Raw genomic sequence first — 19,044 nt, 5'->3', positions numbered from 1 at the left:
GGATTATTTGACAATTTAAAGAATTCGTCGCGGGAAGTACTGCCACCATACCTATTTCTGCCGCTCAGCAGTACCGCGTTCCTGCTTTAAATGGTGACATAGGCACATGGGATTTGCCAACTTTATGTCTCAGGGTAGCGGGCGCATTGGCAGTGCCCCTCAAATCCTTGCAACTTAAAGCTCCGAGTGGTACTGCAACTATTATGGACAGGCGTGTCGCTTACCACCAGGCACACGACTTGTTTGCCCCGTCACTTGGTACTATATATAAAAAAAAAGATATTTTGTAGGCACAGTTATGTAAATAAAAGACTAGCTTATAGTCCATCTGTTTAGGTACTTAACTAAATGTAAACAATCTTGAGATGTCTATTTAATGAAATATACATTTATAAAATGATTTTCCCTTACCTTCACATACAAAATACAAATACTTAGCTTCATATGAAATTGCATGCCTATTTTTATACCTATTGATTTGTAAAGCATGTTTCAATAAAAAGATGTATCAAGATTGTTTACATTTAGTTAAGTACCTAAACAGATGGACTATAGGTGTTTGTATATTTATTTGGTATTAAACTTGTCATACTCGCATCCCCAATAATAAAGTGACGAAATTCGTGACGCACTTATAGAGAAATTTCTGGTAGGTTCAAGATGACTCGAATTATGTATCCGGGAGTGTAGGTAGCTTTAAAAAATAACGTTTTCACTTTCATGCTCTAAAAGTACGTCAACGTAGCCAAACATAGCGGGAGTACCTAAAGTGCATCCTTTAATCCACAAAGAGTAAAAAGTACCTAATTTTTTATTTACTTCGAGTGAACAAACTCAAACAACCAGTAGGTAGTACCTGGTAGTACGCTCGGTTTTAGTTCCATGCCTTTTCCGCATAGACGGTGGCGCTATATTATTTTCGCGCGTTAGTGCGTTTGTTATATCTGTGTCTGGTGGGAAAAAAAATACCGGGAAATCTTCAGAGTTTGGTTCTTACATTTTGATGTAGAGTGTAAACGATTGAAGTATTTATTTTTTCTCGCAATGGAAGTGATAAGTAAAGTTTATATAAACCTTCGGAGTAAATATTGGCTCGCTTTAGTCTCTCGATAAAAATATACTATTGTGCGTGGCATCCCGTGGTGGCATAATTCCGTTAAAACTGACACTGGCCGAGTCTAGTACGATATGAAATATGAAGGACGCAGCTGGTTCGAATCCAGCCAGCTCGAAGGAATTTTTCTTTGAGTTCGATCTTTGTTATTAATAATTCTATCATACTAGGGGAGTAATTTCATAAAAAATAATTGATTCCCGTGGTAGTAATACATCGTGATATTTAATAAAAATTTTAAAAATACATTACATTTATTTAATTTAGTTTTCGTCCAGATAAGTACTGTCACCTTACCTATTTCTGCCGCCAAGCAGTAACGCTCAGCATTACTGCGCCCCGGGTTTGAAGGGTGCTGGTTAAATTACAGGCACGTGGGACTTGTCAACTTATGTCTCACAGTGACGGGCGTAGTGGCAGTGCCTCTCAGATCCTTTGCGAAGTAAAGTTCTGAGTGGCATTACAATTGTTATGGACAGGCGTGTAGTTTACAATCAGGTGGACGATTTCTTCGTCTCGTCACCTGATACTATAAAAAAGAATTACCATGGAGATACTAATGTATTTTTGACGACCCTATATTAGCTATTAATTTTACGACCACATTAGAGTTTATACAATAGCGCGACTGCATCAATACAAACGTGCGATTGCATCGATGCATACGCCACTAAATCCCAAGTGTAACGTTGCAATCGCGCGTTTGTATCGACGCAGTCGCGAGTTTGCAACCTTGCGAGCGCGTGCATAAAGATAGACTATTAGTGACTGTATCGCTATTGCATCGCGTTTGCATCGCTGTTAAAAGTCGTCGTTTGTAACCGCTCATAATGACAATTATTGTTATACATCATATGTAGGTATTTCATATACATTGTTCGTTAAAGTAAGTTTATTTATTTTAATAAGTATTTACAGCTCGTCTCTAGTATAACCCGGGTATTTCTCATACTCCATGAAACCCAGGCTGTCCCAAAAGGAGCGCTGTCCGAAGTCCGAGCTAGTTTTCATGTGCATACTGCTGGGAGACGAGATCTCCAAGTAGTTGATCTCTGGTGACCCAGGAACCACAGGCAACCAAGGACCCTCATTGCTCAGTTTTGGTGTTCTGAAATGTTTACATTGGTTAAAGTTAACACTAATTTTTTTTGCAGATTGTGTGTATTGATCGAATTATAATCATAATAATCGTTGATGGATCCAATTGTACTGTTTTATATTTTATTTCGCTAGCCAAAATGGCCGTTGATGTTATTGATAGGGCTATCGTAGTTCCCAAATTACCCAGTGCTTGCATAGCTGTAGATCATGTCAACGAGGGCTTCAGTCATCTGCTTGTCCTGTCCAGAATTTGCCGTGATTCCTTGATACTTGAAGATATGGAGCACATCGTCAGCATGGCTCACACCTGGAAATTCAGGGTTCCGTTAAAAATAATTTCAGACGAAAGCGTGAACAATGTTAATACGTTTCAGCTTATTTCAACAATTTATATTGGTCCATATCGTTGATTCAAGAACGAAAAGGAATTCTTTTGAAAAGTATAGAGAAATAGACTAGAATATATAATGTAAAATAATACATTAAGCTCGAATTTTATTTAATTCCCTTTCGCTGTTGGCAATAAACAAACATTAATTGGGATTTTTTATTTCATTTGTTACCACTGGCAACTACTGTGATGTTTCACATGTGTGTGATGGTCCATACTGGATGGTCAGCTCAACTTTCATGACGCCCAGTTTGGGTTTAGGGCGGGGCTGTCTACGGAAAGTGCCATATTGTGTGTGAAGCATACTGTCCAGTACTACACGGCCAGAAAGACACCTATTTACGCCTGCTTCCTGGACCTATCAAAAGCATTCGACAGAGTCAATTATAACATCTTGTGGCAGAAGCTGGAGGGAGCGGGCGTACCGGTTGATTGTGTCAACATTTTAAAATTTTGGTATCCCAATCAATCGAACCAGGTGAGATGGGCGGAGGCCTTGTCCAATGAATACAGGATGGAGTGTGGGGTGAGGCAGGGGGGCTTATCGTCTCCGGCGCTGTTCAACTGGTACATAAATGACCTGGTGGCTGGGCTCAGCAGTATGCATGCGGGTTGTCATATTGAAGGCATGTGCGCCAACAATATAAGCTACGCCGATGACATGGTGCTGCTGAGTCCGTCCATTGGAGCGCTCAGGGAACTGGTGCAAAGGTGCGAAGTCTATGCGAATGCACATGGTCTGGTGTACAACTTTGCCAAGAGCGAGATTATGGTCTTCAAGGCGGGCAAAATTAAGCCTTATTACATACCGCCCGTCGCTCTTGGTGGGGTTGTGCTTAGAAATGTGCAAAGGGTGAAGTATCTTGGTCACATACTGATGGATGACCTGTGTGATGACCAGGATATAGAGAGAGAGCGTAGGGCGTTGTCTGTGCGTTGTAATATGCTGGCCCGCAGGTTCGCAAGATGCTCAGACGACGTAAAAATCGTGTTATTTAAGGCATACAGCCAATCTTTTTACACGAGCGGCCTGTGGGTCAAGTACACAAAGCGAGCATATAACGCCCTACGCGTACAGTACAACAACGCGTTCAGGATGCTGTTGGGGCTGCCACGATGGTGCAGTGCGTCAGGCATGTTTGCTGAGGCGCACACAGATGGCTTTCATGCACTGATGAGGAAAAAGATCGTCTCCCTCTTGACTCGTGTCAGAAAGAGTCCCAACAGCATCCTGAAAACGATTGCAGGCAGATTTGATTGCCCAATCCTATGGTATTGGATTGGGCAAATCAAATCGGTTCTTTTGTATATAAAATAAGGTTAGGTTAATTTGTGCTGTATGTACTAACAATAGTCTAAGTTTTAATTGTTTAATAACACTTTGTCTAAGGGCATTTCATTGCCTGAAATAAAAGATTTCATTTCATTTCATTTCATTTCATTTAAATTCCATTTGTCGCCACTGGTAACAACGAATCTTTTTATTTCATTTGTCACCACCTGGTAACATGTTTTTCTTTTCCTATTTGTCGCCAGTGGGAACAAAATCAGTGGTGATGACTGGAAATAAGCGAGTGGAAATCACCTCTGGTAACAACTTATATTTTTATCCCGTTTGTCACCATCTGGTAACATATGTGTTTTTCCCATTAGTCGCCAGTGGGAATAAAGCCAGTGGTATATTCTGTAATCTGTGCCAGTGGTGACGACTGGGAATAAGTGATACCTATTGTTACGGGCAGTTGATATACCTACACGTGGAAGTTACTTTCATACGCGTTATATCCAGGAAACAAAAATAAATTGCAACAAATTTCTTTTATAAGTACTCACCATAATTCTTCTTATCCAATGCCATAAGGTTGCTAAGACTCATATCGCCACGAAATGAGTACCGGTAGACGTACACTGGTTGTCCGGATTTCATCGCGTGCACCTGGGCTAATTTGCCCACGTCCGCTACGAATAGACGGTCACCTAGAGCCTGATGGTTAAAAAGATCCCTTGACTTCAGCATTTCTAGTTGTAATATCTACTTAATAGGCATTGACTTACAATTATGTGGACGTCGGGTCCGCGCTAAAAAGTGTCCGAATTTATAGGGCGTTAAAATCGTATACAGAGCGTCATTCACGCTTTAGTCTTCGTTTGTTCAACTGACAGCGAAGCAAGCAAAATTAGACAGTAGTGCGATAACATTACAATTTAAATTCAACGTTTTAGCTTGTTCATATTCCTTTACACCACGTTTAAATAGGTTGACTTGGGACATTTTTTTCGTGGTTTTTGTATTAGACCCGTCGTCCATTTATTTGTAAGTCAATGTTAATAGGGGTTTGTTTGGCTCTTGCTCTACTTATTGGTATTATGTAAGATCTGCCGAAGCCGGTCGGTAATTTTTAAGATAAGGTTTAAAAAAAGTGTGTACGTTCTTTAATTATGGAGTTCTTTACCTGAACAAGTTGCGAGAAAGTCTCCTGTCCAACAGGCTTGTCACCCAAGTACTTCTGCTTGATTTTTTTGGCAACCTCAGGCCGACGCTCCAGCGGCAATGTGTCGTTGTATTCAAAGATGTAGCTGGACAGTTGTTCCCAGCGAACTTCCAGCTCTTGCAGGAGCTTAGGATCCGTCTGATACACTAAAAATGTCATTAAACATGACTTCCTAGTACTTTTCTACATTATGCACGAGGACGGCGAAGCATAAGAAAGATCAGTTAGCACTGGTGATATGGATATCCTTGAAAAAAAAAGTTAGGAGGAAAGAACGACCAAAGTCACCTGAAAACAAGTTTGGAGTTTATACCGCCATCTATTTCATTAAACGCTGAGTGTTTTGCCTAAATCGGGAAAAGGCTAATAATTTAGGTAGAAAATGCTTGAGACTAAATTATAGAACAGTTGAATAAGATTTATAAACGTTTTTTAGATAAAATAGTTTACATATAGTTTACACACATTATGTCAACATTGACTTTAAATCAGGTAGCATTGTTGCAAGTGTTTTTCACTAACATTGAACAGTTTTCCAAATTAAACATTCTTTTTTCGTAAAGTTCTCCTCGAAAGACTTTGATAATTCTTTCCCTGGACTCCAAGTGCTTATAGTACGTTAAATACGTAGGTACTAAAAGTATAATGGAAATTTCTTATTAGGTCTTTTTAGTGTAATTTAGAGGTTTTATTTAACAAAATTTATAATTCTAATTTTATTGACCGACGTTGTTTCGAAAGAATCTTTATTCTTAACAATGTGAATGGACTCTATATTTGTATATCTTCCCAAAGTGGTCCCTACGTCCCCCCCCCCCCAGTGGACTACTACCGCATTTGAAAAAAAGCGTGATTATTTATATAAACTACACTACATAATGTTTTCTTCGTTGTGATTTTTTTGTGTTAAGTTAATATACAAAATACGTGTTTGTTTTTTGTAGTGGTAGGAGTTAAAATTTTTTTTATCTTGCCTAAGTGGGCGATAAGAAAAAAAGTGTACTTATATTATAAGGCCAGGTGGTTGTCGCTGTGGAAACATCCTTAAATTCTTACCAGCAGCAGGGTATAACCCCTCTTCTGAAGTGACAGATGTAATCAGAGGGACATCAAGCATGGCTCCAGTGAGCGCAGCGTGGTACGGGTACCTGGTCAGGAATGGCTCCCTCACTTGTGGCGCTTCGATGGTGGGTGTGAATGGGGTGAACATGTGCACTTTCCACTCCTGGAATTTGGAAGACGGCGTAAGCCGCACAATCATTTTAAAATGATTAAAAACTCTAAAATTTGCGATTAATTACGAAACTAGAGTAGTTTTTAAACTTGATTACAAAAGAAGGAATTTTGTTTTCATTTAAAACAAGTTGAAATTGGTCTTCAAAAGAAAGGAGAGGCAACAAGTATTTACGTTTATATATTGATATATGGTTTTAAGGGGCCACATATTTTATTTTATTATTCATGATAAACTATAACTATATATAAATATAACTAAAATAGACAGTGAAGAAGGTCAATTTAGTTTACACTTTTAAATGTAATAATATAATAATAATATAAATAAATAAATATATATTTATTTATATATATTATAACGCGGGAAATTTCCCACCTTACCGCTCCACACATAGTGACTCCACCTGTGAAGGAAGGGAAACTCTTTCTTCGGCTCCCGACGTGACTCGCCACAAAAACATGGCGCGTGCACACATTTTACCAGCACGTTATAAAGAATAACTTGTAGATTCGATAGTAAATTGCTTGTAGTAAGTGCCAAAAATGCAATAAATAGTGAAGTTACAAATTGACATTTAACTTTGTTCTTCTACAAAGCCACGGAAACAAAAACTATGATGGAAACACACACCCATCACAAATGGCGCCCTTCTCCGTGTGTCTTTGAACTGTGAAAATTGTGTTTACAAACTGTTCCGCAACTAAATCACGTGTAAAAATTATTGCAAAAGTGACATTAAACTGTGCTACTGTATTTATACACTAATCACGGTGGTATAACGCGGGAAATCTCCCACTTTACCGTTCCACGCCTAGTGACTCCACCTGTGAAGGAAGGGAAGAACTCTTCCTTCGGCTCCCGTCGTGACTGTCGTTTTACCAGTACGTTATAAAGAATAACTTGTAGATTCGATATTAAATTGTTTGTACTACGTACCAAAAATTCAATAAATACAAACACCTGCCTACAAAGTCACGGAAACAAAAACTATGATGGAAACACACACCCATCACAATATATATATTTATTTATATATTACTTTCCTAAGAATTAAACAAAAAATTGTTGAGTAACCCTCTGGCTGTGGCAACTCCAGCATTAAGTATGTACAGTACTTCAGGACAATCAATTGTATTCTGAGCTATTTTTAAAATATAAGTATATGTGCAATCGGCTATTTGACGACGCATATAATGAGGAAGAATAGGATGGATTTTGCAAATATGCAAATAATTTTCGTTTATTAAATATATTAAAATATTGGCGTTTAATACGGAAACATAGATAACGAATAAATCGATTTTGAATGCGTTCTATGCGTGAAATGTACACTCTTATTGCGGGTTCCAAATCTGTGAGGCATATTTCAGAATACTCCAAATAAACGTACAGAACAAGATTTTAACTGTCTTTATATCCTGAAACTTACTATCTATTTAAAACCAGTGATAGACTAGAGGAATATGAATCTTACCATTAAGTCAGTCTGTGCAGCGACAAGCATATCCGCGTTACGATATCTCATACAGTCGACCATTTCTCTGTGACTCAACGTCGGGCACCCGACGGCTGCAGCTAGCGCCTTAGCCTTCATAGTAGGGTTGCGCTGGTGAGTCCACTCTGCGAACGCCGAGCCACTGAAAGCGATGCCTCGGGCGAACAAATCTGGTGGAAAGTTACACTTACAGTTAGTAAACATTGCCAAGCAATATTCGTGATGAAGTCTGTATAAATAATAATAATAATAATGCACACACTCAACATATCCCCGCCATAGGGAAACCCTGAGTCGCGGGTGCCATGGACACACAAAATAGATAACCACAAATTACACCCAAACTCACGAGTGAAATAATTGTAGGCCATATATGTATGGCCTACATTTATTTTTTTTTGGGTGTAATTTGTGATTTTGTCCATGGCACCAGCGATACAGGGATTCCCTAGTGCAGTGCGTTATTATACTGGAAGAGGTAAATAAAATGTGAACTCCAATATTTGGCTAGTGTTGTGGCGCATCTGGGTTGACATACACACGTATTTACCTTAGATACGCGTTTTCAGTGAAAATCTAAAACGTCTTCTTGAGTAGATACATATATACGTTAAGCATATCATGTTTCTTTCAAGATTTTTTTTCACAATATCAAGTGACGGGACGAACAAGCCGTTCGCCTGGTGGCAAGCTACACGCCTGTCCAGTGCCACTCAGAGCTTAAAATCGCAAAGATCTAGGGGGCACTGCCACTGTGCCCGTCACCCTGAGACATAAGTTTTTTGTTAAATTTCCGATGAAGCTGAATATGGTGTTTTTGGGCCCATAAATTGTTGCAAACAAAATTAGGCAGTGCTGCAATGACGTTACAATTTAAATTAAATGTTTTAGTTTTTTTATATTTCGTTACATGTCACTAGGTTTGTATAGGTTAACTTCGGACATTTTTTTCGTGGTTTTTGTATTAGACCCAAACGTCCATTTGTTGGTAGGTCAATGATTATTATGCAATAATAACATTTTCATAGATAAGAAATTTGTTCTAACAAAACAGTTTATCTTTAAGCTGATCGTAATTTGCGGTTTTTGAACTCATCATAGAGGATTTATGATGTGTGTAGATATTTAAAAAAAATTCTGTTTTGAAGGATTTTAAACACCTACCCCTAGACATAGGCGACAAATAATGATAATGCACGCTAGCCCCTCCAGCGGAACAACCAGTGAGTGTGACACTGTCAGGGTTGCCTCCGAACATGAGGATATTGTCTCGCACCCAGCGCAACGCCATCACCTGGTCTTTGAGTCCAGTGTTGCCGGGGACCACCTCATCACCTGTGCTCAGGAATCCTGCAATAATTATTAATAGAAATGGAATAAGCAGTGCTGCTTTCGAAAACACAATTGACAACCCTAATGTCTGAAAATCTGGACGTACAGTGTTAGTCTGCAGAGTGAAAGATAACTAAACGGAGAAAATTACACTACTGGGAGTTTAGTTATAGAGTTTAGTTTCATCACTTGCTGTATCATCATCATCATCATCATCAACCACTGGTGGGCATGGGTCTCCTCTCAGGCGAGGGTTTAGACCTTAGTCCGCCACACTGGTCCAGCTTCATACGTTTTCTGAGGGTTTCCTTCTTTAATCATCAATCATGATGTTTTTCCTTCACCGAAAAGCTCATGGCAAATTTCAAATTAAATTTCGCACATAAATTCCGAACAATTCAGAGGTTCGAGTCCGGATTCGAATCCACGGGCTCTGTTTGAGAAGTGGTAGGTCAAATCATTGGGCTACCACGGTTTTGTTGCTAAATAGTCAAGAATCGTACATCGTGTGTCAGAATCTGTTGAAGAAACACACTCCACAATAGTGGAGTAAACCTTCTTACCCAGAGGTCCCAACCGATAATTGAGTGTGACAACCACAAGGTCCTTATCCATGAGATGTATGGGATCGTAGATGGCTCCTGACCCATACATGAAGGCTCCTCCGTGGATGTACACTACAACCGGCAGATTGGCTCCTGCGTACGGTTTGGGGGAGTATACGTTTACATGTAGACAGTCTTCACTACCTGGGTAAAGAAAAGATCACGTTAATAATGTAGTATCATTAGTGTATACGATACGATTCTCTCTTCTGATCTATTCTTATTCTAAGTTTTATTTACTGTGTTTCATGTTATATGGAAATTTAAATACATGCCTTTTAAAAACAAGGGGCTGAAAGGCTAACCGCGAAAGGCCAAGAAAAAAAAGATCATTGAGCAGAAAGAATTTAAAACTACAACATAAAAATACCGACTACAAAAATATGCATATAGACATTTAAATCGTCTAATAAACTGAAATAAATTACGCCATATAACACGGTTTTTTTCTAAGTTATCAATAGATCCTATCATTTTCTAATTGATTCTACTATAAGGGAAATTTATAAAAAAGGGAATATTATATTTCAAATCAGGTAGAGAGGACCTAATTTTAATACTATCGTAATTCAATTTCCCCAAAGCTCAACGATTTGACTAAGCTCCATTTTTCAGTGTCGCCATGTCAATGTAGCCAGAGTACAAAATAAATATTCGTTTAGTAGATTTTTTTAAAACAGTTTAATTCAGTGACTTAGTCATCTTGAAAGTCTTGAAATTACCGAGACTGAAAAAATGGTCGAGCCTCGCAATTTTCAAGACTAAGATTACTGGGATTTGGAAAAACCTTACTTATGGTAGGTGTTGCAGTTCTTACCAATGACTTTTCCCACAAAAGGTTCGTACTGCAGGCAAGGTTGGAAAGGTCGAGAAGCATCCCACAGTCCTGGCCATGATTTCAAGGTTTGAGGTTCCTACAACAACAAAAATTTGACTATTAGGTTTTTTTTATAATATCAATTGACGGGACGACCAGCGCCTGGTGGTAAGCTACACGCCTGTCCATAACAGTTGCAGTGCCATTCAGAGTTGCAAATCGCAAAGATCTGAAAGGAACTGCCACTGCGCCCGTCACCCTGAGACATAAATTGACAAGTCCCATGTGCTTGTAATTTCACCAGCACACGTACCCTTGAAAAACTGGAACGTAGTTAAGCTAACATTACTAGTTGGCGGCAGAAATAGGTAAGGTGGCAGTACTTCCCTGGACAAACTCTTTCACAAGGAATTCTACTGCTACAAAAACCAATTATAAGGTAGACTGTTGGGTCTGGTTGAAGTTACAAAAAACGGTTGCTTGACACGCTTGACACCAAGTTTGTTCTTAGACGTTAGACGAGAAAGCCACATACCCGTAACCGCTTATTCGTTCTTGTTATTTACGCAAATAATCTTTATTTGATAGGTAAGCAAAGTAAACTCGAAATCGTCACATTGCTTTACGATAAACTTCCTATTACTGTGGTCCAATAACTCAAGGAGACTCTGGAAAAGGTCAAAATTTCGGTCTTATATCTAGATGACGCTCGACAATAGCCTCAAAGTATATTATATTAGTTATCAGAGCAAGTCCGTTTCTGCAGCCACTTTTGACGAAAAAAACGCTTATATGACAGCCATAATAAAAAATGGCGAAAAGAAACTTTTAACCCATGAAATTATGGTTAAGGACTCCTAAAGACCCCCACATACCAATTTTCAGCCGGATCGAAGCAAGTTTTTATTCGGCCGCCATTTTGAATTCGCCATCTTGTTTTTTTTAACCCAGACTGTTGACCACTATTAATCTCTATGACATTCCTTCGAGCACCTCCTACCTATCTCCAATAGCTTCTATGATAGGAGACTTTGAAAATTGTATGGCGGCCATCTTATTTATTTGAATTTCGAACATTTTTTTACTTCCGGCGGAAATTGACCAGGGTGTACCTCATAAAAGTGCACAAATATTCCCTCCACATATTATAGTTTTTGCAGGCCGTTGATCACTCTTTCATATTTCCCACATTTAGGTCGTCTCATATTTGATTCTTTGCTTTGGAATCTATCCGCGTACAACGGTAAGAATATCTTTTTTCCACCATATCGCGAAGTATGCGTTCTATTTCTATCAGTCAGTAAGAACTTGTAGCTTTATTATATATATATATAATAATAGCCGCCACTATCCATAAAAATCTGTGCAATAAGCGCCATCTAGTTGGTTTGTTTGTTATCACCAGAAATTAGAACAGCTTTGATAAATTGCTGTTGCCAATGTAAAACAAATTATTTTCAAACATTGCTCGTCACGACATCTGGTGTATAAATAGGTACTAAATATTCGACTAAGCTGCCTTGTAACGCGATTAGCAGCGTTTTTGAGTTAGTCTTGCAGCAATTGACTTATGTATGTACTTATGTGGTATATAAACCTGTAAGATTCTCGTTACAATAAAATTCACGGCACGTCTCTTGTTGAAATAAGAAATATCTCGAGGGATACATAGAAGCGGTTGTTATGACTTTGAATTCTTCACGCGGTTTATTGGTATGCAAATTGTTGCAAGCTTCAGTTGTATGTTCCATTTTTACAGGCTACGGTAGTTTTTCCGAATCTACAGGGAACTGAAATAATTGACTAGGTATTCATAATTTTATGTGTGTAGTACTTGTGAAACGGATTTTTTTAAAATTTATTTAGGATTTGGCTAAGCACTTGTAAGACTGTTCAGGGTCTTGCGTGATAGCGGGGAAGATCTCTATTTTTTAAAATTTATTTTATGACTCTGGATGTAAGTCCTTCAGTCGAAGTACTCCAGCGTATTGTAAGGCCAGTGGTCTTAGCACTAAATATGGAGGAATATAAGATAAACTAATTTAATTTATTTTATTATTAAGTAATAGTAAAATACAATTTTCAATTCAAATTATTCTTATGAGAAAAAGGATTTCATAACGCAAGTGAGAAAACAAAAACGTTTTTTGACTGACATTTACAAATCACATGAAAAAATTTAAACAGAGTTTTCGTTGGAGCTATATAATAAATAAAACTATGATTACAACATAATTCGTGTTTTTGTGTTCAGTACCTAGCAGCAAAATTGTCTAGTTTTTTCATGCTTTCATTACCATCATTCAATATAATATTAATCGTTCAATGTCTACGGTAATTATGAGTGGAATTAATTAAAAATCACTCAGTAATGCACATTATCTATCGCGTAGTTTTTAATAGGCATCAGAAAAACTAAAATTTTTTTTCTGACGATTTCGACGACCCAAACTTCCTTAAAATATTAGGTATAGAATGTGACTTGATATTATTTTGTGTTCCAAATTATTTTTCTTTTGCATTTTTGTTTATGAGTATTTTGAAATTGTTTATTTTATATCTTTATCGTAATGACTGCATGCCGTTTTTGCCATTTACAACAGTTTAGCTTGAGTTAAAATTAAAAGAATAGCTGGCCATCTGTATAAATAAAAAACAAGTGAAGCGATATTTATTCATGCAAGAAATAAATTATCATTATTTCTATTTCCTTGCAAATATTATGAAAAACGTTGTATGTGCGGGTGGTAAAAAATCCCAAACCTCGAGGCACCGTTAGTAATTTTTCATTTGCCACTCTAAATACACAATGTAAGAAAAATCAATTGAATGTCTCGTAATGGTCGCATAACAATAAAATTGTTAGAAAATAAGTTACGGACAGTAAGCAACAAAGTCATTTAATTTTCTCTTTATACAGGTGTAATTTTCGAAATTTCAATTTTTTTATTTGAACAACATTTCAAAATATTGAACATAGCAGGTCAATGACTGAAAATTAAAATATTAAAACGATGCAACACGAATTGAGAATTTGTATCTTTACATTGTGAATAAATATTTCATTATTTACATTTTTTGTCCTGGCTTTTGCGGGCTTAATTCTCCATCAAACTTTTAATAAACAGAAATTGACCTGAGATCCAAATCGAATGAATTGGCGAACAACTTGTCGGTAATTTTTATGTTTGAAAGGACAAAGAACAAACTAGACAAAGCAAGAATAACTCGTTTTATTGTCTTTAAACACAAGGTGCAAAGTAATTCTTTGCTTTAAGAGTGGATGACTAGTCTAAAGTACACATCATGACATTTCTACGTGTTGTGTCAATGTGCGTCAGTGTGGAGGAAAAGCGTTACTGAAAAACAATAAATGTTTTTCAAAATACCTATAAGACTCACGATGGCGTCACGATATTCGCACCCCTTTTGGAAGAGAGGCATAAGTGGAGTTACATCGAGGACGTGGGTTATATTTTTCTGTATCTAATATAAAAACCCTGTTTCAATGCGAGCCTACATTTTAGGAGGTGAGGTGTGGGGGACTGCCGCTCGCGTCCCGCAAAATAATAATAATATGAATAAAATAAGAACAGGCGGAGAAAGTTTGACACAGGTTCGACATCGACAAACGCCCAATTCGTTTTCGACGTTTATTTTAGCCTATTTTCTGGATTTTATATGATCACGTGAAGTACAGCCTACCGTGTAACGAATTACCATATTCTTTAGGCAAAATTCTTAAATTAACGTATGCTTTTTTAGTTTTAGCAGAAGTACAGCTCCTTGTGAAAGAGTTCGTTAAATAATTTTTAACGCAGAAAAAAGGGTGTAAACGCCTTAGGGGATGGAAAAAAAATCCATAGTCTAAAGTAAAAGCCAAGTTTTATTGACAATTATTTATTAATTTTTATTTTATTATTTTATTAATTATTTATTGTGAAGTAGGTGGGTTAAAATTTGATATAAAAGAAGCTTTTTACGTAAACTTAAAAATGAATAGTACCTATAGATTTAAAAATGATTGAGATATGAAATGTCTTCCATTCGCTGCACAAAACTTTCTAGCTTGAATTTTACGCCGTTTCTTCTTAAAATATCGATATTGTATGTCAGGTAATATTAGGTTAATGGTACCTAGTTCTAAAGGCTGTGGTATTGGTTCTGTGATAACTAAATGTAATAACGATATGGCGCTCTACCTGGGGTAATTAACACTAAAGTAATAGAATTTGTAATTGTATTTAAGTGATTTTTAATTATTACTGCTACCGAACAGTTAAATGTGGCAGTAATGGATGCTATCATAACTGATATTTGCTAATGTTACTGGCATTTTTATTACTACTGACATCGTTTAGATCATGAAATATTTTTGACAGACAAATGATCCACGAAATAAGTCTTGTACCCTTAAAAGTGTTTTTATCACACGAAAGTAAAAATAATAGAAATAATACGAAGTAAATGAAACAAATTATGAATACTGATCCCTCTGACGTAAAGAGTCCTAGGTTCAAATTCACAACTTTACAGGGGAACGTATTAATGTATTGAACCAAAATGAACATAATACCTGCGATTCTTAAGTGTTGCTTGTAAATTAGATATGTATTTGTGCTTTCTATTGAATATCAGGATGTTTGACCACCATGATATTCAATTATTTTTTGTGAAATTACTTCACTGCTTTGTTATAATTATTAATACAAAGATAGAACACTTAGAAAAAAATCCTTCGATCCAGCTGGATTCGAACCAACGTCTCCTAGCAAACCGTGCCAGTTACCTATCAGACATTTTCCAGAAATAACATTTGCTCGAATTTTCATAATCTCGAAAGTAATTTTGGGAGGAAAATGTTTGTTGTTTTAAACCGAACTTCATCTAACCTAACCGAACCTAATCGTGTCTTTGCGATAAACATCCAACATATTCTGAAAGAACAACGGCTTCGTTATAAGTCGGTTTTCGGTGTAATGAAAATTCGAACAAACGTTATTTCGGACAAAGAAATTCGAATTTGTGATAGGTTACCAACCGTGCCAGACGCTATGCCAACTAAGCCACGGAACGAACCATATTTATATACTCTTTATTTTTCGTGCTTTATAATTTTACTGATGAGAATAATACACCCACATGGCGTGATAAAGTTCCAAAAACCAGAGTACTTGTATGGAAAGTTAAAATACTCCAATTTTCACGACAAATTTTCTATTACAACTGTGAGACCTCTGTTGGCGGGACAAACACTCTGTTGGCCTTTACTGGAGCTTCCGCTATCAAGCTACAAAGTGTTGGAATAATATTCCACCCTCGCTTAGATTCCTTAAAAGTAAGTTTACGTTTAAAAAACATTTGAGGGAATTTATTTTTGATAGGCAAAAACTGGGTATTCCTAAACGTTTTACATAGCGGAGGCTTCTAGAATGAAGTCCCTTTACCTCATTGACATTTATTATCATTTTATGTTACAATAACTTTCATCGCTATTAAGTACTGATTATTATTATTTTATTTTCATCAATTACGAATTTGCATTACAATTTTTTTCTGAATTTTTTTTCACAGTTACTATTTATTAATTTTTACATAATATTCACGTGATACTAAACGCGCTACTCTCGAACGTGGTGGCTGAAAATCAGTGTCTTGCTGTTGGGCAAATTTTGCACTGAGGCACGACCTATTTGTTTTCCACACACAAGCTAAGGATCATTAGGTTAGTATAGGCGCTTTGTCGTCGAGTTGCGGACACCAGCCCGTTGCACCAAGTACCAAGTACCAAGTAGGTTAGTATTATGTTTCTTGTTTTTTCTTTAATTTTGATTTCTAAAAGAGACACTTTTAATCAATTTACTCTATTATATTGTTGTGTGTGTGATGCAAGACAATCAACGTTTTATCTATCTATCTATCTACCCACAGAAATCTAAACTATTTAGATTTCTGTGAATAGGCCTATATAAAAATAAAGTTATTTATATAAAAATGCACTTCTGGATTACGGCAGGTTACCTGAAAATTTCTCTTGTATTTAATAAAAAAAAGTTATCTCTCACTTGAAAAGTTGTCATTTTGCAGATGTTGATAAGTACCTTAGGAGTCTATACAACCTCAAATGGCTTTGGTTGATTCCGCATGACAGTGAAAATGTTGGATCAATCACTTTGCGAAAAATATAGTAAAATTGTAGATATACACTGCTTACTATATGGTTTGAAAACACGATTCCTAACAATTTTCATGATAGAAAAAAAAACACCAACTGACATCGAAATTTTACAAGAAAACCGCTGTATTCTATAGGTAATTTACATATATACCAATGATTTTTTTTATGTCAAGTGAACGATATACATTTTTGAAATGGCTTATAAAAAATAAATTCTTAAATAGAGCCACTGTCCCTGCTGCTTGACCCAAACAGAATGAACCGTAATAGTAACTTTTAAGAAGAATCGTGTATTACTTACTCTGAATCTATATTTCCCTAATGGTGGTCTTGCGTACGGGATACCCTCAAAGCTTCCATAAGTCCTTCCTCTAGTAGAAATCTTCCATGTTCCTTGAAGAACGCCATGTCCAATCCTCACTATGGGTTCTTTGTCCTGTTGGGCGACCGCCAGTACAGCAATTATCGCGAACAAAAATAACCTTAAAGATAGCATTTTTAAATTTAGAATGCTAGTGGGAATGCAGCGCATGCGCTGCCGCAGACACTCCGATTTAAACTGACTGTTTTCTAGATTGGTTAGACTATGTCTCCGACGACTTGACTGTCTCAGATTATGTGTGTAAATGGCAAGTTAAATACATATGTATGTTTTGGGCTGAGCAAAAATAAACAAACAGACAGTGTTGATAGTGTTTTATGTTGGTATCTACGTTATTTACTTAGGTTGGTAATATTTACATTTAAGTTGTGCCCAAGAGATATATATGTATATGTTTAATTCAACTTCTTGTTCAATGTTTGTGTTTAAGAATATCGATTATAAATTAAATTAATGTAGATACATTAGTACAAGTAAATAATAATATTTTAGTAGAAGTAGAGCTTCTTGTGAAAGAGTTCGTCCAGGGAATTACTGCCACCTTACCTATTTCTGCCGCCAAGCCTTGCATTACAAATAAATCCTCACATAGTGAGGATTGCAGCGTTCCGGTTTTGAAGGGCGAGCGTGAATTTACAGGCGCATGGGACTTGTCAATTTATGTCTCAGGGTGACAGGCACAGTGGCAGAGCCCCTGAGATCTTTGTGATTTTAAATTTTTTACTTGAAACTTTGTGACTTAGTTCGCATAGCGTCTGGTTTACGGAAAGACGTTGTTTCAAATCCAGCCAGCGGATCGAAAGAAATGTTTCTTAGTGTTCGATCTTTGTATTAATAATTGAATTGCAAATATTCAATGTCAACCAGAATTTTAATTTATAAGCGAATACGTTTCCCCATGAATGAATTGTAACCTTATGAAGACGACTGTAAAGAACAGCCGATACACTTTTAATCCTCGTATTAATGTTATGTTTATCACTATTTTTCATAAATGGGGTGCACGACAGGAGCTTCCCCTCACGGCATGCCATTCCTTTGTAGTCTTGCGCACTCTGGGCCACAATCGGTGAGTACATATCTTACGGCGATTGGCAAATGCTTTCACCGCGATGGCAAATATTATAGAGTATTCCATTGAAACGATAAGAAGATAAAAATATTATTCTTTTTATAGTAAATTAAACTTAGGAAATGGAACTGCTTTTCCGGATTTAAATCGCGTATATTTGTTTTTTCAAACAAACGTTTCGGGCCCTTTACAAGTCCCATGGTCACCGTTGATTAAATGTTTGTAACTACGGTGAAAAAAAATAGGGTAGTTTACATTAATATTATAGGTTGATGACTTTACCACCTCAGTCAACCGTGACCATGGGACCTGTAAAGGGCTCGCAACGTTGGCATGTGCCTTAATATAATCTAAAAATAAAAATGGACCTAGAATTGAACCTTGAGTGACGCCTATGCATTAGCGAGATACGATCTGTAACCATACAGACCCTGATGGTGTCATAGCGCTGACATGGACCCTCTATACCCTACCATTAAATACGATTTAAGAAGGCGAGATCACGGCCCCGCCACACTATAATGGCGAAGTTTTCTGACCAAAATACGATTAAGGCTATTTGTTGTTACAATACAACCAAACTTGACAAGTACATCTATTGTTTTATAATAGAGCAGCACTTTTCCATCTACGGTACTCATCATAAGCTGGCAGTATGCGGCAGTTGTTAAAATGAATACCATAATCAAGTCCCTAAATAAACAAAGAGTTAAAAAAAAGGTTAGTGTTGTAATTATCTCGGAAAATGACGGAACCACGGAAGGAGCCACGGAACGAACCATATTTATATACTCTTAATTTTTCATGTTTATAATTTTACTGATGAGA

At 36.9% G+C, this 19,044-nt stretch overlaps 1 protein-coding gene across 1 annotated transcript; it reads right to left on the bottom strand.

The window, feature by feature from the left end:
* Positions 1-1,570: 1,570 nt before the first annotated feature.
* On the bottom strand, positions 1,571-17,322 carry LOC113236028 (venom carboxylesterase-6-like). Its single transcript, XM_026471964.1, has 10 exons — positions 17,064-17,322; positions 10,585-10,681; positions 9,726-9,911; positions 8,995-9,180; positions 7,810-8,000; positions 6,155-6,323; positions 5,060-5,244; positions 4,440-4,590; positions 2,399-2,522; positions 1,571-2,222 (listed from the first exon to the last, which is right to left on the bottom strand). Exons 1-10 carry the CDS (start codon positions 17,292-17,294, stop codon positions 2,027-2,029), a joined length of 1,716 nt encoding a protein of 571 aa, XP_026327749.1. The 5' UTR covers positions 17,295-17,322; the 3' UTR covers positions 1,571-2,026.
* Positions 17,323-19,044: the final 1,722 nt, after the last annotated feature.

This window comes from Hyposmocoma kahamanoa, unplaced genomic scaffold (assembly GCF_003589595.1).
Source record: "Hyposmocoma kahamanoa isolate Upper Pololo Valley unplaced genomic scaffold, ASM358959v1 88, whole genome shotgun sequence".
Lineage (NCBI taxonomy): Eukaryota > Metazoa > Arthropoda > Insecta > Lepidoptera > Cosmopterigidae > Hyposmocoma > Hyposmocoma kahamanoa.
This window is presented reverse-complemented; position numbering and strand designations above follow the sequence as displayed.

What these genes read in the sequence shown, in the direction of transcription:
- LOC113236028 (XM_026471964.1), bottom strand. Translation starts at nt 17,294, where the DNA reads ATGCGCTGCATTCCCACTAGCATTCTAAATTTAAAAATGCTATCTTTA. An exon ending in TTTGTCGCCTATGTCTAGGG is followed by an intron (nt 8,001 to 8,994) that starts GTAGGTGTTTAA and finishes ACTTTCCACCAG; the next exon opens with ATTTGTTCGCCCGAGGCATC. An exon ending in GGGGTTATACCCTGCTGCTG is followed by an intron (nt 5,245 to 6,154) that starts GTAAGAATTTAA and finishes TGACATTTTTAG; the next exon opens with TGTATCAGACGGATCCTAAG.